The sequence below is a fragment of the Desmodus rotundus genome, chromosome 2 (genome assembly GCF_022682495.2).
Source record: "Desmodus rotundus isolate HL8 chromosome 2, HLdesRot8A.1, whole genome shotgun sequence".
In the NCBI taxonomy this organism is placed as follows: Eukaryota; Metazoa; Chordata; class Mammalia; order Chiroptera; family Phyllostomidae; genus Desmodus; species Desmodus rotundus.
The window spans coordinates 117,206,356-117,229,080 of NC_071388.1; the positions used below are offsets into that span (position 1 = coordinate 117,206,356).

Consider the following 22,725-nt stretch of genomic DNA (forward strand, 5'->3'; position numbering starts at 1 on the left):
TCATTAAATGTTCACAGCAATTCTATGAGGTAGATTATCATCCTGTTTTTACAGTCGAGGAAACTGAGGCTTACAGAAGTAAAATAATTCATTCAAGGTCACCAAGTCAATGGGTGGAACCAAGGTTTAAACCCAGTCTGAATTCAGAGCCTGTACTCTTAACTCTACATTATAGTTGTACCTCAAAGGAAACAACTGCAAAAAGCAGGAACAGTTATTTTATTAAAAAAAAAAACTTTTAATTAAATTAGCTGTAGTGATATTGGTTAATAAGATCATACAGGTTTCAGGTATACATTTCTATGATAAATGATCTGTATATTGCATAGTGTGCTCACCATCCAAAGTCAGATCATCTGCCACCATTTGGTGTACTTTACCCTTTACGACCCTCCACCTTCTTCCTTCTGGTAATTTGCCATACTGTTGTCTGTTTACGAGTTTCAGTTTTTACAAGCAGTGTTATTTTAAACCAGGAGTTTCCAAACTTTTCGTAGCAGTGAACTCTTTTCTTCAAATAAAATGTTTTAAATAAAAAGTCAATTTATACAATAGACAAAAGCTAAGCAACTCTCTCACCTACCAGTATCTGAAGCTTCAACAGACCTACATTCTATCATTCCATTTTGGCTATAAGTGGTAATACTGTTATACTCTATATTCTAAAGAAACTACTTATATTTAAATGAACAGAATGTGAGATCAATAGAGACTGGGGCTCTAATAGCATCCATGTTTACTTTAATTAATAGTATATTTCTAACTCAATGACTTTTAACATATTTAAAACCAACAATTTGCCTAAAATAATCCAAAGACGGGATGGGAACCAGGGCTCAAAACACAGTGTTCAAATTTTATCCGTATCAAAAAATTTTGTGGACAAATTACTACCTGTGTTAACTTTTGGATGCTTAGAGAGAGAAAGGGGAAGATGGGAATATATAGCTGACCCTTGAACGATGTGGAGGGGTTAGAGCACTGACCCCTACACAGTTGAAAATCCACATACAACTTTTAAAGCCCCCAGAAGTGCAGCTGTCTCTTGGTATCTGCAGGGGATTTGTTCCAGGACCCCCAATGAATACCAAAATCCACAAATACTCAAGTCCCTTACGAAAAACAGTGTTAAAAGCAAAGAACAATGCCATTCATATCTGCAGACTCCCCCCATGGATTGAATATACTGTTCAGTATGGATCTTTAATATCTACTGACATTTTTCTAGAGCACCTATAATAACTGCTTTCCTGATGACTCTATCTACTTTTCCCTCCATCTTGTCTTTAACCTTGATCACATTCACTATATCTTATACCCCTTTCTCCTCAATAACTAATGAATCTTCTTACCTATCTGTTTATCTTATAAAGTACTTTACTTTTTCTAATTCTTGCACTGTATTTTTACTTGCATATGAACTGCATTATATAGACTGATAAACCTAGACGCTGGATATTAACACGAGAAAAAAGCATTTTGTACATTAAACTGATAAGATATAAATACTGAATTATGAAGCTGAATTTGTGTTTCAGCATATAATATGAGACAGGAAAGAATTTTAGAAACAGCGTGTTTATGCTTTCTGTAATTTCTTTTCAGCATGATGGTAATCTTGCTACATAACGTTTCCAACACTGTCTAGTCATCTTAAGGGTCCCTTCCTGAAAAATATTTTTAAAAACTCTACCCTTCACTACCTTACTGATTGACCACAATAAAACATTATCTGCAGAAATATTTAAGTGTATGCACTAAAAGTTCAAGAACATATTGAGTCACAGAAATAAGAACATTGATTTCTTTTTGGTAGGGGGAGCACCAAGGATTCTCAGGGACAAATAAGCAGATTTACAAATATATAAACTTTTAAAACATGGCAAAAGTAAAATCTTGTATAAAATATGCTAATTTCCCAGAGTATTTCAAATAAAACAATTTGGGGTATTAGTACTTAGAAGAAAAAAATTAAACGGAAAAAGTTCTTACGGTGACGATTCCAAAGTGATGCTATTAGCTTGTGTTGAAGATGGAAATCTGTGATTCACAAATACTTCACTTGGGGAAGTGTGAACCACATGGTCTACCAAATGACCAACTGAAGATGGTCGTAACCGGGTTCCCTCCTGTGTGAATGCAGAATTTCGACTACATAAAGAGGAAGAAAATAGAGTAAAAATGTGCTTTAATTCAATTTTTAAAATTTTCTTACTTATATGACTGCATCGAAAAGTGGGTGTGTGTTTCTAAGACTAACCACATCGACTATGCAGAGTCTCTGACAGTAATAGTGTGATGTAAACAGAAGGAACGCAGAATAGGAAATCAAAATTTGAGCTATAGTCAACCATCTGCCACAAGGATTTTACCTATTCAGTCATCTATTATCTCTACCAACCTTAATGATTCTAGGTTTTAGTCACTACAACTGTGTGTCTTAATCAGCATTTATAAAATAAAGGGATAGAATAATTGATTGAGAAATATCTACTGATCTGAATTCTTTTTTAAATTAAATTTATTGGGGTGACATTGGTTAATGAGATCATAAAGGTTTTGTGTACACACTTGTTTTTTTTTTATAGTCCTAATAAAATTTCATTGAGAACCAGTAAGTCAAATACTTTACAGGACACAGAAATACATATGATCCCAGTCCTTCCCAATAAATGGCAATATAACATTGGGTGGATTCCCTGAATACCTCAAACACTTTGTTTTATACCTTTAGGGGAGAAACAGTTCTACAGCTTAGCAATACAGAAATGGGGTGCTCTGACCTTTTAGGGGAAGCAGAAGAGGAATCAATTCAGTATGCATTTCTATGATCCAAGATCTGTGCACCGCATCGTGTGCCCACCACCCACAGTCATATCGTCCTCTGCCATCATGTATTCGGCCCCATTTCCCTTTACTGTCCTCCACCCCTTCCCTCTGATAACCACCGTACTGTTTGTGTCTATGAGTTTCAGTTCTGTATCTCATCTATGAGTGAAATCCTATGGATTTTAGCTTTTTCTGACATTTCCCTTGGCGCGATACTCTGTTTTAATCCTTGTAAATGTTTTAATTTATAGGACTTTAATTTCTACGGATACTGAATAACATAGTTCCATCCTCGTAAGTGACAGTCATTATGAATTACTTTTATTACTATTATTATGATAGTTAACATTTGAGCACTATATGCCAGGCATTGTTCAAAACAATGAACATTCTTACATATATAACCTCATAGTATGAAAACACTATTATTATAAACACAATTTTGTAGATAAAGAAAATGGGACAAAGAGATTGATTAACTTGCTCAAAGTTCTAATGCACCGTGACTCCAGGGCCCATGCTATTAATCACTACACTGTACTGTCTCTTTAAAATTTAGAAATAAACAATTTTTTCAGATTATACCTGTTTCATTAATCAGAGCTACTAATAATTAATTAATTCAATCATCTGGTTTAAATTCTTGTTCCTGGTAACAAATGGAGAAATGGCTGGCTGGAAAGGGACCAGAAAAAGAAATTTCTGGATTTTCTTCCAACAAGCTAATTAGCCTTTGAATACAGGCAGTCTCTTAAAGGTAGATGATTTAGCAACCTGCAATTAACAAGACAGAAACTTTTTAGTCTATTTTTTTCTAGTAGTAAGGAAGACATCTAGGTATTAGGTATCCTTCTGTGAATCAAACTTTTTATGTATACTTTACTTCCAGTATGACAGAAATTTATTCTTTGGCTGACAAACATCCATCAGAACACAACTTTAATTTAGTGCACATTTATTGGACATTAATGTGTATAAACTATTTTTTAAAAAGACTCCTTCAAATATTATATTCCATACCAAAATTCAAATATTTTTTATATCAACTTATGGGTTAACAAGGTCTGATAATATGCTGACTTACATTTGTTAATTATTATATTAATTATGTATATATATTAACAATACATTTGATAACATAAAATTAACATCTTTGGCTAGTGCAAGTGGATCTCATTATTATGTATACCAAAGTACACAGCTTTTGTGAGAAATCCTAGAGTGAAGTACACAGAGTAAGTGCTCAATAACACACTGCTTGTTAGCACAGCTATGGCTAAGCTTGTGGGAACTGATGTTTGATGTCTGCTTTTCTAGACCACAGAAAATGGCAGAGCAGTGTCTGGGGTAGGAGCTTAAGTAAGAGAATCATAATCACTTAGGAGTTTTCAGAAAATATATGCTCTTTTAGAAATTCTGTTGGAGATCCACATGGAAAAGGACTATGTCAACAACAACCATACTCCTAGATTTTAACTCTATTAACAAATCTTGATTTATTGGCTAGGGACCCTTACTTTGAAAGTCAGCTGTGAAAGAAAATGAGAATCCTTGTTGAATGTTTGTTCTACCACTCATTTGCCAAAGCTATTCCATGCCACTTACGCAATGAGCTGTAGGCTCAGAGGAAGGCTAAGAGAAAACAATGATCTGGAACAACAAAAACTGTATCTAACAGAAGACTTAAATTAAAAATATTTACACATAGTTTGATCTCCAAACAATGGACACATACAAAAAATAATTTAGAAACGAGCAAAGTGTACACCTGATGTGAGTCTACTTACTGATTAGGAGTTCCAGGTGGAGATCGTGATGGAAGGCTCTGTGTTTCTAACCTGTCATCAGATACTGAATTTTTGCTTACTACTTCCCAATCCATTAATTTCCGTGCCAAGGGCTTACTTGGGGATCTACAGAAATAATTTAACATGTAAAAATTTTAATTTTATACACCAAAACTATAGACCAAATCTTAGAATTTGTATTAGTACATTACATTCTAAATGAGTAAACATAAAGAGTTTACTTATAAGAAATTAGTGCATTCAGAGGCTATTTACCAAATAATTTCCTAAGAAAGTAAATCTCCTTTATATGAAAAAAAGATAAGCTAGAAAAAGTAGAACAGGAAAGAGAAAAAGAAATAAGAAAAAACTGAGAAAGAAAAAACACAAGGGAATAGATGGCTACCAAAAATTTTCTCAAGTATTGTCCATATTGTAGATATTGTCTATTCCTATTCCAGAATTTCTGTAACTCTACCTTATCTCAGATGTATTAATTTCTAGTGCATTATCTCCTGAATGTCCTCAAATCTAAACCCTGAGCTCTGCCTCGGTGAGAACAGGGCAAAATGATAATCATATATGCTACATTTTATGTGTAATATTTTTCTTTTTATTTGTAGTAGGCCAGTGGATATTTTCCTTTTCTTTTTCTTTTTCAGAAACACATTTGTAAGGTTAACTATTCTGTTCCATGGTGGGGAGTAAAAGAATATGTTTTGTTACCTATGTATATATTGTCAGCTATAATAGTGATAAAGATGAGAGAACTAAGTGACCTTTTCAGAGAAGATACTGATCTATGCAGAGATTAAACACCCTTAGAATTTTAGGCAAGTGAACACTTAAAGTCTTTTTTACATGCAAAATCAGATAGTGGCCAAAATTCATGGAAAATATGTAACACCTATTTAATAAGGAGGCTAATGTTATAAATTAAGCTACTTATATAAAAACACATAATAAATCATCTTGTAAACTGATAGTTTTATATTTGAGTAATAAATTCACTGAAGAACATATAAAAAGACTGGACCAAAGAGCATGGTAACAATTACCAAGAATACGCAATAAAATGTATTTACAAATTAGGAAGCATTAAATTAATGATGGATAGGTACCCTAAATCCTAGTGTTGACCTTCCAATTAAACAAATAACTTAAGTTTCTACATCTGAATATCTACACTAGTAGTACAATATATAATATTAAGGTCCTTCCCTACCTCCCAAATTTTATAATTACAAGTATCTAAGTTTTCAGTGAATGTTTTAGTCCATTAATTTTACTAACCCACAAGTAACTAAAATTACTTATGAATCCAAACCACACAAATGCCTATAATTTCACATATTTATAGTCAAAAATCCTTTTTTAGTTTGGCCTAATGACATCTTAATTTAAGAACATTTAACATCTGCTAGGAGATGTAAATGTTATCGATTAAAAAAAAGGATGCTGACTCAGATTTCATTTTGCATAACTGAATTTAAAGTTATTAAAACATGAACATTTCCCATCATCATGAGTTTAAATTTTAGAATTTTCTAATTTGAAGATAACTCAAGGCATCATTTAGTCCAATCCCTTCATAGTGCAATGCAAATATTCCTTTCAGCTACAATAAAATGAAGAAGTATATTATCTCATGTATTAGATTTTTAAAACAGAATACAAAAATTTAGAAGAAACCTTAGCATTTGTGGCTCTTTATTAATGCTAATTCTTAATGTTAGTAAAATTATTCATTCTCATATACTAGACCACTAAACATAAGCTGTTCAAGAATTTACCAACAATAGTCAGGAGATCAACTACTTTCATTTTCTAAGAGAGAAAAAAAGTCATTTGAAGGAGGAAAAAACCCAGTTATACTCACCTAGAATGAAGCATCAGAACACTTTGCTGTTGTTAATACACTAAACATGGTTGTAAATGCTTTGCATTTAAAACTAAATTTCAGGTGTTTGATTTTATTAACAGTTTTAACCTCAGAGACCCACCCACTGAAGCTTGCTGTCTATGTTTCCTGTTGAGTGTGGAAATTTCAGAGAAAAAAATACCACACTTCATCAGTATGTTTGCAATGTGGTAAACTTATTTTCTGACCATGGCACCTTATTTTTCTGTTGCATGGGAACATTCTTTTGCTTTCTTCTTAGATATATGACAATTGAAAAAGTGTGAAAGCAATTCAAAGAGTAGATACATAGAAAAATAAAATAAGTAACATTTATTATTGCTGGAAAAAAAAACCTTACATGAAAAGTTTAAGGAGAAATCTGTTCTACTTTTATTGCCAATTAAAATTCCATGAAGTGGACAACAACTCTAGAATTCTCTAACACTTTAACAGAGTAAGTTAATTTAATAATTGCTAAAATCATTTGAGTATTATGACAGATATACATCAGGTCATCACAAAACAGGATTCTGACATATTATAAAATCCACCCCAGAAAAGCTTAATCTTTCAGAGTTAGCAGGATCACTAAAACAGTACTATTAAAATCTTGTCCAGGTGATAACTTGGTATTTCAAGGAGGATTCAGACAATTCTGGCATGACAAAAGAAATAGGACAGCTATCTGGGACTTACGGTATTGGAATTTTAGCTTTACTATTCATTGACTAATGCATATCAGTTTTATGAAAGCACCTATTAAACAACTTCACAGTTTAACAATGCATATATAAAATGAAGAACTAAGATGCAGGTGTAACTATATGCATATTTCTCAAAATGTGATATGATCAAACTATTAAAACATTAGGACATCATACTACAGTAGAACTAGTTAACAAATCATGTTCAGTAGATTATAAATATCAAGCAAGAAAAAGAATAAGGTGTTAGTATTCTGTTATGGTGCAGTCTTAAGAGAAAAGAATCAAAAACCATTTACTTTGATTTTAACAAGTTTGAAAGGAGTGTCTAATAAGAGCTAGGACAAATACATTTTAAATTAAAACAACAAAGTTGATGGGAAGTTAACTCTTTGTCAAGAGCAATTCCAAGGAAACAATTTCAAATTAACATTTCACTGTACATTTTACCTTTGTATACAGGTCCTTAGTACTTTTTAACTGGAAACAAGCATATCTAAGACTGTAAAAGGGAGGATTTTGAATAATTTCAGTAGCCACATCTATTAAAGTAGGTATCTTGGTGTTCTTTCTTTTATTCGCCTAATATAGCCACTAATATAAGACCAATGTTTATATTTAATAACCATGCCACTACTATAATAATATTTATATTTAATAAATAGAATATTTCCCTCACAAATCTAAAAATAAGACATAATAAATCAAAACTTTTTAAAAAACAAATGCAGAGATAAATTACATCATTAAAATTCAAGTAAACTTATCACAGCAAAATGCTATAGCTCTGAACAGCTAAATCCATCTATATCAAATGCTTTTTATTGGTGGGATTCCTGCTGGGTGGATTACTCATAGACAAATAAGGATGAGGATAAGCCAGGGATAAATTTAAAAATGCAAGTAAATTTTATTATTCAAACACATACAAATCATGTTTTAATGATTTTTTTTCTGTTTCAAATGTTGTTACTCCAAGGAATTTATAGTATTATTTTAAAATTACTTTTATAATAATTCAGGGCATAGTACTCGCAAAGCCTTGGATAGTCTTGGCAATGATTTGGACTCCAGAAACATGGGATTTGCAGGGTAAAGTGAAGAATTCTAAACTTGTATCTAGAGTTTAGGATAAATTTTTTTTTAACTGTTTAAATATTTACTGATACTATAAATGACTGCAGACTTTTAAACATCTAAGAAAATGCCTATGATAAGTTAAGTTATAAATATAAGCAACAAACATCCAAACAATTCTTAAAGCAAATAAAATATACAGATACATACATAAAATCTCTGTGAGTACATGCATGGCGAAATCTTGACCATGAAATATCAAATTAAAAAATAATGACTATTGGGGGATGTCACAATTGTTATGTGACTTGGCATTGTTGGAATTTTTTAAAAATAATGAACTATCACTTAATGAATAGAAAGAATAAAGCAATTTCCACTTTTGGAAGGAAGAAAAAAATTCCTTTTACTTCAGAAACACAAAGCAGGAATGTCTATGGATAAATAAAGTAAAATTAAAAGCAAAATTTATGAAAATTTTGAAATTTTCATTTATGAAAATTCTCATTTATGAAAATTCTCAGGCCTCCAACGACAGTAGATACCAAGTACATGAAATTTTTAATATAAGAAATTACCCTAAGCCATTTTCACTGAAAACACATCACTTCATTTAAAGAAAACATCTACCATTTCCCACATATTTTTATAAGAGCTGCATCTATTGCAGAGAATAAAATAAACTCCTTCCTTCACACAGCTTACATTCTAGTGGGAAAGAGAGACAATAAACAAGATCATCTCTCATACCTCTGAGGTGGGAAAGGAGTCAAGCATTCATCTAAGTCATGCACAATAGCAAAATGATTCCGTAGAGGTTAAAAGTGTGGGTAAGAACCTGAAATGCCTGGATTAAAATTTTGGCTACATCCCTTACTATCTATATAATCTCAGGATAATGATTAAAACTTGCTGTGCTCAGTTTTTTCCTCTGCAATGGAATTTACCTCATGGAATTATGGGGATTGTGAATTAATATAAAAACTGCCTGGCACAGATAAGTACAAAATAAATGTTAATCATTATAGATTAATTAATCAACCTCTTTCTATTTATATCCCCATATAGTTGATTCCATCACAGAAGCCACAGTGATCTCCCAATCCCCAATATTTTTATTATGGAACATTTAAGGCATAAAAATAAGTAGAGAGAATAGCTTAATAAATCCTATGTACTCAGAAATCAGGTGCCACAATTATCATCATGGTCAATCTTGTTTCATCTCTACCATTTACTCTAACCCTCTCACCCCAATTACTTTGAAGAAAATCCTAAAAATCATATATTTGTAAATACTTCAGTTTATTACTCTACCAGATTTTTAAAAATGCAAGTCTGTTTATATCCCTTCCATGCTCTCAGCCTTCATCGGCTTCCACTTAAAGTCCAAAATCCTTAACATTTCCAGCATGGGATCATACAAATTCTGGATGCTGCCTACCTCTCAAACATCTCCTCTACCACTGTTGTGCTCACTCTGGTCCATTATTGGCCTGCTCTTCCTGAAACATGAGGCTCCAGTTTCCATGGCCTTTAACTGGCTCAATCTTTTGCTTTTATTAGACATCTGTAGCACCAATCAGAATTTAAACTCCATCAGAGTAACATGTGTTTTGTTATACACTTCCAGGGCCTAAAGCAATGCTCAGAAGAGTAGGTCTTCAACAAATATTTGCAGTCACTGATTTGGTCCCTTCTCCTTCTTCCAGAGCTCTGATTCTGAAAATTTAATCATCTATTGGGTAATCCTATTAAGGGTGTTGCTCAGACATATCAAACCAGACCTGTGCCAATTTAACACCTTCTTCCATTACGAATCTGTTCTCCCTCCTGTATCCCATCTGTTGTATGTCACTTAAATCTGAGTCTTTCCAGAATACTACTGTTGCTAACACATCTCTATCTAATTGGTTTACAACTGCTAGTTCTACTTACAGAGTGTTCCTCAAATTTGATTCTATTCTCCCTTTTATTGCCAATGTTTTAGTTCAGGCTTTCATTAATTTCACTTGGATTACTACAATAACCTGGTTTCTGGGTACTCAGTCTTTATTTTTAATTTATTGTCTATTCCTGCTCATAAAACTGTTTTCTAAAACATAAATTTGATGTCATTTCACTTGTTAAAAGTAAATTGGCTATTAACAGATCCTTAAAAAGTGAAGATAACTAAATGGCACCCAAATAAAAAGCAACTTACTTATTAACAATATGACTTAAAAATATATGGAGCCCTGTCCAGGTTGCTCAGTTGGTTGCAGCGTGATCCCCAGAAGGGGAGTGGACAGGAAGCCATGGATCGATGTTCCTCTATCTCTCTCAAATCAATAAATGTATCTTTGGATGAGGATTAAAAAAATGTATTTATATGGAAATGGCTAGATAATATATAAAAACAAGTCATAATGTTTCTCAAAATGTTTTAAAAAGGGTAATGAACCATACAACAAAATGTTATATTAATAATACAATGCTTGCCCGGCTGGTGTAGCTCAGTGGACTGAGCACAGGCCTATGAGCCAAAGTGTTGTTGATTCAATTCCCAGTCGCGGCACATGCCTGGGCTGCAGGCTGGGTCCCTGGGGGTGTGTGTGTGAGAGGCAAGCACACGTTGATGTTTCTCTCCCTCTCTTTCTCTGAACCTTCCCCTCTCTAAAAATAAATAAATAAATAAAATCTTAAAAAATAATAATAATGCTTGATTCATTGTAGTCAGAGCTATAATGCTTGGCACAGGGTTAATTTAGCTCATGTAAAAAAAAATGAATGAATAAACTAGACAAACTATTTCATTATTCCCTCCACATAATCTGTTGTTTAATTAAGGAAAGATTATGTGATAATTCTATAATCATACTTGGAAAAAGAATTTTTGGCAATTTTATTTCTTAAAAAAAAATAGACACTGAAATGGAAGTGGCTTACCTTGCAAAGACCCTGTCTTTATTTGCCTTTTCTTTGCCATACTGAACTGACTGCACTTCAGTTCTCCCACTGAAATACAAAAATATGCCAATAATAAAATATTAAAGAGAATTAGAAAATAAAATAACACACATGATTATATTACACTTTTATAAGAGACAAGGTATTTCTAGCAGAGAAAAGGGAGCAAAGAATGAGAAGACTGGACTACATTCCAGTTTTACCTGCACAGATGAAGCTTAATTACAGTTTTTCCATTAATCAACAAAGATGTGTTCCACAGACACCTCATTTTCAGATACCTCTTTATTTGAGAGTAAATGTGAGAGAGATAATCTTGCATGAGACTTCCTTCTCTGCTACGCCTTGGTAAAGCACACCCTCTAGACGCCCAGAGATGGGTTGTTGTCCAGCTCATCTATGCCCTGCCCTTACACTATAGGTCTGTGATTTAGCTAGCATCTCCACTACTTAACAAAGGATCTTAAACATGGGCAACGAAGAACAGCTCTTTCCTTAGGCAAGCTTTTCCTCTTTGTTTACTGGCAATGGTCATTGACATAAAGATTGGTTACATCCTCAAATCCTCCCACGACCAGATGGGCAATTCCAGATTTTTGTGTACACGAAGGAACTAAGGACAGAAATATGGCTGGGAGTTAGGCACTATATGGGATTTGTCTTGAAGCTGATTTGTCTAGCAAGCACACTGTGTATGCACGGGAACTGATCATCCTTTGTGGTACACCAATATTTTCAGACCAAATTCATGAAATAAAAACTTGGTTCTCAGAGAATTTTTTACCTGATACATTACATTATTTAACTGTGAATGAATATAAATGTTTAGTATATCAAATATAAACATTTACATATATAGATATCTAGTATACATTAAAAGCAGTCATATAGGATTCCAAAGTTAAGCAAACAATTTTAAGATAATCTTTCATGGATAAGTATAGATAAATGTGAACAGAAGAGCATGTCTGTTGAAGCTTTAATGGCAAAGACATAAATTACTATGATTTTCAAATTTAAATAAATTGAAGTTTCTTAAGAAATTATATTTCCTTTAACAAGAATAAACTATACTTGCAATTGTGAACAGGTATCAAATTAAGATTAACCACTGTTTCGTATTTCCATGTAGAACAAAGATTTCAATTCTTTGGATATTTTGGGAGAGAGATAATAAGGGCATATGTATGAGGAGGTTGGTGGAAGAAGTAATAAATCCTCTGATATCTTGAATTCCATGTCTTGGTCAAAATTGTATTTCAACACGTTAAGTATTACAATAGCTCTTGTATTCCCAACCATTGTTTATTATGAGGGAAAAAAACATTTACTTAATGCATACCCTTCAGGAATAAGACTGTCCAGGTAAAAATTTGTTATGCTGCTTTCCCCACTTCATTGACATAATTACTTAATCATTTTGATAATTAAAAAGTGCTTTGGTAATGTTTTTAAACTTCTTCAGGACTACACATATAAAACTTAAACTTTTACAACTATAAAATATATGGTTATATGTATATATTACACTAATTTAATGTTAACTGAGATGTCACAGGCATCAATCCAGTCCTTCTGTGTTCTAAGTTTTGTAGGAGGCTAAAGCCAACAAACTATTTTCTAGGTTCCTTTGCAAGTTGGCTTTCAGTTAGGTTCTGCTTTTTATCTGGTGAGAGATTAGAAAGCGGACCAAGTCAAAAAGCAGAAGAATGGCAGATGATGGCAGCTGCTTAACAATATTGGGGATACAATTCAGGGATAAACAGCACCTGGTAGACGGTACCATTACATATCAAAGCAGCACCTTTGTGGCAGCTCCAGAACTGACTGTGACAGTGGCTCTAAGAATGTAGTAGCTAGTGAAGACTTGTGGACCCTGGCCTACAACACAAACTTCCGATCCTTAGGCATTATCCTTTCTTCTCCAAAACTATCCTCCTCCATTTTGCTTCTCCAGCCTAACACCTGTGTACTCAATTGAAAACTCAAAAGGGCTGTTTCTCTGATAAATGATTTTCCATTGAAGTGTATTCAAAAGGGATATTATTACTCAAAAGGCTGGATTAACAAGTTGAATTTCATAAAGATAAAATTGAAATATGAGGGAATATTTTAAGGTTCATATTTGGTATTACCCATATTATTATTTAGGGGTTCATTATTACTTATTTTTCAATTACAGTTTACACTCAGTATTATTTTGTATTAGTTTCAGGTGTACAGTAGAGTGGTTAGACAATCAAATACTTTACAAAGTGGTCCCCCCTCCATATTTCAAGTATCTACCCAGCACTGTACAATACAGTTATTAAAATATTATTGACTATATTCCCTATGTTGTACTTTACATCTCTATTTTGTGACTACCAATTTGTACTTAATCCCTTCACCCTTTTCAGCCAGCACACCCAACACCTCTCCCATCTGGCAATCATCACTCTGTTCTCTGTATCTATGAGTCTGTTTCCTATTTGTTCATTTATTTTGCTCTTCAGATTCCACATAAGAGGTGAAATCATATGGTATCTTCCTTTCTCTGACTTATTTCACTTAGCATAATACTCTCTAGGTCCATCCACACTGTTGCAAATGGTAAGACTTCATTCTTTTTATGGCCTAGTAATATTCCATCACACACACACACACACACACACACACACACACACACACTCACACCCATCACTTTTTAAAAAATTTATTTTTATTCAGTTACAATTGTCTGCATTTTCTCCCCTTCCCTCCACCCCACCCCAGCCAGTCCCACCTCCCTCCCCTACCTCTACCCTCCCCCACCTCTACCCTCCCCCTTGATTTTGTCCTTGTGTCCTTTATAGTAGCTCCTATAGACCCCTCTCCCCATTATCCCCTCCCCACTCCCCTGTGGCTATTGTTACAATGTTCTTAATTTCAATGTCTCTGGTTATATTTTGTTTGCTTTTTTCTTCTGTTGATTATGTTCCAGTTAAAGGTGAGATCATATGGTATTTGTCCCTCACCACCTGGCTTATTTCACTTAGCATAATGTTCTCCAGTTCCATTCATGCTGTTGCAAAGGGTATAAGCTCCTTCTTTCTCTCTGCTGTGTAGAATTCCATTGTGTAAATGTACCATGGTTTTTTGATCCACTCATTTGCTGATGGGCACTTAGGTTGCTTCCAGTACTTGGCTATTTTAAATTGTGCTGCTATGAACATTGGGGTGCACAGGTTCTTTTGGATTGGTGTTTCAGGGTTCTTAGGGTATAATCCCAGCAGCAGAATTGCTGGGTCAAAGGGCAGTTCCATTTTTAGTTTTCTGAGGAAATTCCACATTGTTTTCCACAGTGGCCCCACCAGTCTGCATTCCCACCAACAGTGCACTAGGTTCCCTTTTCTCCGCATCCTCTCCAACATTTGTTTGTTGATTTGTTTATGTTGACCATTCTAACTGGTGTGAGATGGTACCTCATTGTGGTTTTAATTTGCATCTCTCTGATGGCTAGTGATGCTGAGCATCTTTTCATATGTCTCTGGGCCCTCTGTATGTCTTCCTTGGAGAAGTGTCTGTTCAAGTCCTTTGCCCATTTTTTAATTGTCACACTCATCACTTTTATATCCACTCATCTATTGATGGGCACTGATTCTATAGGTTGGCTATTATGAATAATGTTGCAGTGAACACAGGGGTGCATGTAATTTTTCAAGCTAGTATTTTGGGTTTCTTCAGATAAATTCCCAGCAGTGAAATCACTGGGTATTAAGTTCCATTTTTAAATTTTTAAGGACTTTCCATATTGTCATAGTGGCTGTACCAATCTTACTCCCCACCAACAGTGCATGAGGGTTTCCTTTTTTGCACATCCTTGTTAACACTTGTTTGTTGATTTTTTTATTTACTTTTTAAAAATCCTCACCAAACGATATGTTTATTGATTTTAGAGGGAAGGGAGAGAGAAACATAAATGTGCAAAACATCGATCAGTTGCCTCTCATAAATGTCCCGACTGGGGATCAAATCCACAACCTAGGTATGTGTCCTGCTGGGAATCAAACCAGCAACCCTTTGATGTACAGGATGATGCTCCAATCCAATGAGCCACCTGGCCAGGGCCTTTGCTGATTTATTGATGATAGTCATTTTAACAGGTGTAAGGTGGGTATCTCATTGTGGTTTTATTTTCTATTTATCTGATGACTAGTGACTTTGAGCATCTTTTCATAGTCTATTTTCCATCTGTATGTCCTCTTTGGAGCAGTGTCTATTCAGGTCCTCAGCTCATACCTTTTAATTTTTAGTATTGATTTTATAGAGAAGCAAAACGGGGAGAGAAAAAAAGGGAGAGAAACACTGATGTGAGAAACACTGATTGTTTGCCTTCCTTCTGAACCTGCAACCCAAGCATGTGCCCTGATTGGGAATTGAACCGGTGGCCTTACGCTTTAAAGTACAATGCCCAACTGGGCCACACTGGTCAGGGCACCTCTGTTCATTTTTATAATTGGACTGTTTCCGAACTTCCGGCCAAGATGGAGGAACGGGTAGATACACCTTGCCTCCTTGCACAACCAAAAGAAGGATAAGAGCAAATCTGAAAACCAAAAATAACTAGAACTGCCAGCAAATCAAACTGAATGAAAGTCCGACAACCAAGGAGTTAAAGAAAAAACATTCATTTAGACTGGTAGGGGGGGCAGAGACGGGCAGCCGGATTGAAGAGGACGCACTGCAACGTGGTGGCTGGTGGACCAGGTGGTCCCACATTTGCATGTGGGTAAAACAGGAGGAACAACTGGGGAGACAGACCACACAACCCAGGGTTCCGGAGCAGGGAAATAAAGCCTCAAAACCTCTGGCTATAAAAACAGTGGGGGTTACGGTGGTGGGAGAAACTCCCAGCCTCACAGGAGGGTTCACTGGAGAGACCCACAGGGTACTAGAACATACACAAACCCACCACCTGTGAATCAGCACCAGAAGTGCCCTATTTGCTTTTGGGTAGTGGGGGAAGTGACTGAAAGCCAGCCCACAGCCCAGCAAGTGGCATAGTTCCCTCTTGGGCCATCTCCCACATACAGAGCCACAGTGCAGTGAAATGGGTTGACCCGCCCTGGCAAATAAATACCTAAGGCCCCACCCCTTACCATGTAACAGGTGCACTGAGGCAAAAAAAAAATATATATATATATGCCCAAATGAAAAAAGAGACCAAAGCTCCAAAAACAGAACAAAGCAATGAAGAGATAGTCAACCTGTAAGATGTAGAATTCAAAAAACTGATAAATCAGGAAGCTCTCAGAATTGGTTTCACTCGCAAAATAAAGGGAGAAGTGAAGGCTACAAAAGTGAAATAAAGGAAAATGCACAGGGAACCAACAGTGACGGGAAGGAAACCAGGACTCAAGTCAACAATTTGGAGCAGAAGGAAGAAATAAACATTCAACCAGACAGAATGAAGAAACAAGAATTCAAAACAATGAGGAGAGGCTTAGGAACCTCAGGGACAACTTTCAACGTTCCAACATCCAAATCATAGGGGTACCAGAGGTAGAAGAGGAAAAGCAAGAAATTGAAATCTTATTTGAAAACATAATGAAGGAGAACTTCCCCAATCTGGCAAAGGAAATAGACTTCCAGGAAGTCCAGGAAGCTCAGAGAGTCCCAAACAAGTTGGACCCAAGGAAGCATACACCAAGGCACATCATAATTATATTACCCCAGAGTAAAGAAAGATAAGGAGAGGATCTTAAAAGCAGCAAGAGAAAAGAATAGAGTTACCTACAAAGGAGTTCACATAAGACTCGCAGCTGACTTCTCAATAGAAACCTTGCAAGCAAGGGTCTGGAAAAAAGAATTCCAAGTCATGAAAGGCAAGGAACCTATATCCAAGATTACTCTATCCAGCAAAGCTATCATTTAGAATGGAAGGGCAGATAAAGTGTTTCCCTGATAAGGTCAAGTTAAAGGAGTTCATCATCACCAAGCCCTTATCACATGAAATGTTAAAGGGACTTATCCAAAAAAAAAAGATAAAAAATATGAACCATATGCCCTGGTTGGTGTGACTGTCTCAGTGGATTGAGTGCTGGGCTGCGAACCAAAGGGCCGCTGGTTTGATTCCCAGTTAGGGCATCAAACCTGGGTTGCGGGACAGGTTCTCAGCTGGGGGTGTGCAAGAGGCAACTGATGGATGTATCTCACACATAGGTATTTCTCTCCCTCTCTTTCGCTGTCCCTTCCCCCTAAAAATAAATAAAATCTTAAAAAACAAAAACAAAAACAAAAAAAGCAATAAAAAACATAAAAAGAAAAAAAGAAAAAAGAAAAAAGAAAAAATTTTAAATTCAAAAATATATCAAAAGATATACACAAAAAAAGAAAATATAATTTAAAAAAACAGTAGGAGGATTAGTACTACTGAATTTCAGACTTTTGGTTGGACGTCATCCTGCAAAGCAAAAAGGTCGTTAGTTCAATTTCCGAGCCAGGGCAAATGACCGAGTTATGGATTCAGTCTTGGCCAGGGCTTGTTGATCTCTCACAATGATGTTTTTCTCCCTCTCTTCCCCTCTCTCTAAAAACAAATAAATAAAATCTTAAAAAAAAAACCGAGGGGGGGATCCAAAAAACAGAATTTATTTATAAAAAATAGTGTATTTATTCTTACATGTTTAAATTTCAGTCACCTTCAAAATACTCTCCATTCGATGCAATACACCTATTGAGATGCTTTTTTCCACTGCTCAAAACAGTTTTTGAACATCGATTGATGCCTTTTAGTGCTTCTGCCGTTTTTTATTTCACCTCTTTCACATCAGCAAAATGTTTCCCTTTGAGGACTTTTTTCATCCAGGGAAACAGGAAAAGGTTGTTCAGGATGAGACTGGGTGAACAGGGAGGGTGGGGCACGTGGGTCATGCCGTTTTGGGTCAAAAACTGTTGAACACTCAGCACAGTGTGGGTAGGTGCGCTCATAAATCACCCATAATGAAACAGGCCAATGCATTGAAAGAGTATTCAAAAAAAAATTCACTGAAATCAAATGCACCCTCTCACAATGACTCTAACTGGTACACTGATGCAGATGGGTTCCTAGAACACTCACCTTGCAGGGGAGGCCTGTATTACAGGGGGTCTGCCCTTCAGAACATAATTCCATTTTTTGGGTGGTTCCCCCTTGTATGATAAGTCCAGAAGTAAGTCCAATGAATCTGAGCAACTGATTTTCAACAAAGGTGCAAAGGCAATTCAGTGGAAAAAAGGGTAATCTATCCAACAAATTGTGCTGGAACAACTGGATATCATATGCAAAAAAAAAAAAGAAAAGAAAAAAAAAGAAAGAAAACCCCAAAACAAAAACTAAACTTAAACCCAAACAAGTATCAATCCATACTTCACACCATATACAAAAATTATTTCCAAATGAATCACCGACCTAAATATTAAGAGGTAAGTCCTGACTGGATAGCTCAGTTTGCTCAAGTGTCATCCATAACACCAAAAGGTTGCAGGTTCGATACCCGGTCAGGGCACATACCTAGGTTTTGGGTTCAATCCCTGGTTGGGGTGCATATAGGAGACAACCAATTGATGTTTCTCTCTCACATCGATGTTTCTCTGTTTCTGTCTCTCTCCCTTCCTTTCTAAAAGCAATAAACATATCCTCGGTTGAGGATTTAAAAAATATCCAAGTAGTTAAATGAATGAATGAATGAATGTATGTATATTAACCCTGTGGAGGTCACGGTAAAGAAAAAAATTACAGCATACGTCATGTGTGTCCAAGAGACACACTGATACCTAGTATGTGCTGAAATGCAAAAAACAAATTTAAAAACACGTGTTATAACCGAACTCATGCCTTAAATGTTATGGCTTAACATTAGTCATGTACAAGTGCACAGCTAGTCATAACCTTTAACTTATGCACCTGATGATATATGTAACAATATTTAAGAAAAGAGTTTATATCTCTCAGATCAGCCATGATATCCACAGGTTCAGAGCTAAAACTATGAAACTCAGAGAAGAAAACAGGTATAAATCTTTGTGACTTGGGATTAGGCAAAGATGTTTTGAGATATGAAAGCCCCCCAAAACACCAGATTCATAAAATAACAAATAGGCAAATTGAACTTCATCAAAATTATATGCTTGACAGGACACATTAGCAAAATGAAAAGGTAACAACAGCTACTGGTGAGAATGTGCTGAATGGAACTCTTAGACACTGCTGGTGGGGAGAGTTCTTTTCAAGATGTCAGTGTAGGTAAACACTGCATGACTCCTCACATAACCACATCAAAATTACAACTAAATATAGAACCACCATTGTTCAGAACCACTAGAAATCTAGCTGAATGAAAGTCCTGCCACTACAGAATTAAAGAAAAAACCACATCAAGACTGGTAGGAGGGGTGGAAACGTGGGACGGGCTGGTCTCACACCTGCGTGTGGCAGAGGAGGGGTATTTCGGGAGTGAGGGGTCCCAGCACTCCCTGAAAGGGGCTGAGGCAACCCCTTTCAGGCCAGGAATTGAGTGCCAGGAGGATAAGGAGCCATCACTTCTGGCTGGAAAAACCAGCGGGGATTGAGGCAGTTCCACTTAAAGGGCCTACCAGCAGTCTTACTCTGACTTACTCCCTCTAAGATTCAGCACAAGAGCAGCAGACTAAAAGGCACCAGAGGCATATGGGGAGGAACTAAAAGGTGAGAGAAGAGGGGGCAGCTTTCTCCCAGAAAGAAGTGCTGGCAGAGGCCACTTTTCCTTTTAGAGGCCCTCCCCCCACAGAGCCAGCAAGTGGGTGCCATATCTAACACTCCATCAGACCGACTCACACTGTTTGCCCCACCTTGGTGATTCCTTGAGGCTCTGCCAGACCCAACCAAGTTGCTTCCAATGGCTTTTCCATACACATGACTTGTCTTGGCTCATGCTTCATTTTCCTAAATTCTCTCAAACAAGCAATATCTGGCCTCTGCATGTCCCATGCCTATTGCCAAGTGACCACACACCCGGCATTAACAGCAGCCTTGGTTCACAGCTTGAACACTCTTGGGCACCACCAAACCTAGCACAAGGTGTAGCTACCTACAGATTGCTCTGTAGCTTTTCTCGGTGGCCCTGGACAGAACACAGGTGGCGGCTGACCTTGGCTGCATCTCCCAGGAGGTCCCAGAGCCTGCACACCCAGTGGACAGCTACAGACCATGTCGGAGCACCACTACCCAACCACCTCCACAAATGACACACTCAAGGGGCAGACTCAGAGGGCATCAGAGCCCTGCTGAATTAAGTTTTGACCTGTGAAGTGGGCCCCTGTGGTAGAGATATGATCAAATTACTGGGGAGGAGTAGGGAGAGGCCATAGGAAGAGGTGACCTGAGGCAATAATGGTAAATAGTCTAGGATGGGAGTGGTTGACAAGCTGAGCACCTGTGGTGTTCATGGGAGTTCTGGGCCAGATTTAAACAAAAGGAAGGCAGAAACTGGCTCTCTTTCTCTTCCTTGAGGACGCATGGATGATTGTGTTGTAGCCGCCTACTTTTCCCGAAGGATGGTATTTTTAAATGAGACAAGGAACTCTGGGAGCAGCCTAGGATTGGTCTGGCCTGGCAGAGGGTGACAGGGTTATTTTTCTTTGGGTACTCTAGAGCAGCAGTCCCCAAGCTTTTTGGCACAAGGGACAGGTTTCGTGGAAGACAATTTTTCCAAGCGTGTGGGTGTAGGGGAAGGGACAGGAGACGGAGCTCAGGCAGTAATATTCTTGCTGCCAAGCAGGCAGAGCTGAGGAGGTAATGTGAATGAAGCCTCTTCACTTGCTTGCCTGACACTCATCTCCTGCTGTGTAGCCCCGTTTCTAACAGGGCATGGACTGGTACAGGTCCACAGTCCAGGGTTTGGGGGCCCCTGTATAGGAGAACCTGTTATTTTTCCAAAATTGTGTAGTTTTGTATCTTATGTTATTTTAGTGTATAAACTAATCTTATAGAAATAGATAATTAAAAACTAACAGGGGGAATGATAAGGGGAACTAGAGAGCTAAAGATTTCAGCCTTAGTTGATAGGCCTGAGTGACTAATAGATATGGAAAGCTGTTATTCCAAAATTTTGTAGGTTTTGAATAAAGACTTCTTTACTTTTTCACCAAACCTCTGCCTCTGGAATTCTGCCTAGACAGTGGCAGCAGGCATCAGGACCTCAGTTACTGTTTAGTAACACCTATACAAATGATTCTCCATGATGGTCAGAGGTTGGTGGTCAGTAGTCATAGCCAGTCCTTGCAGTTTATGGGTCTGGGTAAATCCTTCCCATTGACCTGCCAACAGCAATAAAAGCTCAACTATAAGAGGAGGGTGTACTCAGTCTTCATGGTGAGCACACCTCGAGTATACAGCTTGGGTGATAGGGGAGGCTGTGATAACTGGCCCCTAGAGGACACTTACTACATTAGCTAGCACAAGATGACACTTACTACATTAGGCCGCTCTCTAAGCCAGGAAGTTGTAGCAGCTATACCTAATACATAGAAATAAACACAGGGAGGCTGCCAAAATGAGGAGACAAAGAAATATGGTCCAAATGAAAGAATAGAACCAAACTCCTAAAGAACAAATTACAGGGAATCAACAGTAGAGTGGATGAAGCTGAGAATTAAATCAGCAATTTAGAACATAAGGAAGTAAAAAACACCCTATCAGAACAAGAAGAAAAAATAATCCACCACCCCCCAAAAAATGAGGATAGTGTAAGGAGCCTCTGGGGACAACTTCAAGCAAACCAACATTTCATATCACCAGGGAGTCAGAAGGAGAAGAGAGAGAGAGCAAGAAATTGGAAACCTATTTGAAAAAATAATGACAGAAAACCTCACTAACTTGGTGAAGTAAATAGACATCCAAGTCCAGGAAGCTCAGAGACCCAAAGAGGTCCATACGAAGACACATCATAATTAAAATGCCAAAGGTTAAAGACAAAAAGAGAATCTTAAAAGCAGGAGAAGCAGTTAGTTACCCAAAAGGGAGCTCCCATAAGACTGTCAGCTGATTTCTCAAACTTTGTACTACTAAAGGGATTGCCAAGAAATATTCAAAGTGATGAAAAGCAAGGACCTATAACCAAAAGTACTTTACCCAGCTAAGCTGTACAGTGAAAGGACAGACAAGAGCCTCCTAGACAAGAAAAAGTTGAAGGAGTTCATTATCACCAAACCAGTATTATATGAAATGTTAAAAGATCTTCTTTAAGAAGATCAAAGATATGAACAATAAAATAGCAATAAATATGTATCTATCAACAATTGAATCTAAAATACAAACTAAACAAAAAGCAGAACAGAAACAGAATCATATATACAAGAGAATGTTTTGCGGGTTGTCTGATGGAAGTGGGGTTGGGGGGGATGAGTGAAAGAGGTGAATGGATTGAGAAGTACTAATTGGTTGTTACAGAATAGTCATGGGGATGTAAAGTACAGCATAGGGAATATAATAGCCAAA

The 22,725-nt window shown here is 36.6% G+C and overlaps 1 protein-coding gene across 9 annotated transcripts in view; it reads right to left on the minus strand.

The window, feature by feature from the left end:
- PTPN4 (protein tyrosine phosphatase non-receptor type 4) overlaps positions 1–22,725 on the minus strand; it is a 249,822-nt gene that overhangs the window by 63,974 nt on the left and 163,123 nt on the right. For all 9 annotated transcript variants that reach the window (XM_071220645.1, XM_053918579.2, XM_053918581.2 and 6 more), the window contains 3 exons: positions 11,229–11,297; positions 4,617–4,742; positions 1,993–2,151 (listed from right to left, as the gene is read on the minus strand). In XM_071220645.1, the coding sequence (XP_071076746.1) occupies positions 1,993–2,151; positions 4,617–4,742; positions 11,229–11,297 (354 nt within the window). The remainder of the gene's footprint in view (positions 1–1,992; positions 2,152–4,616; positions 4,743–11,228; positions 11,298–22,725) is intronic.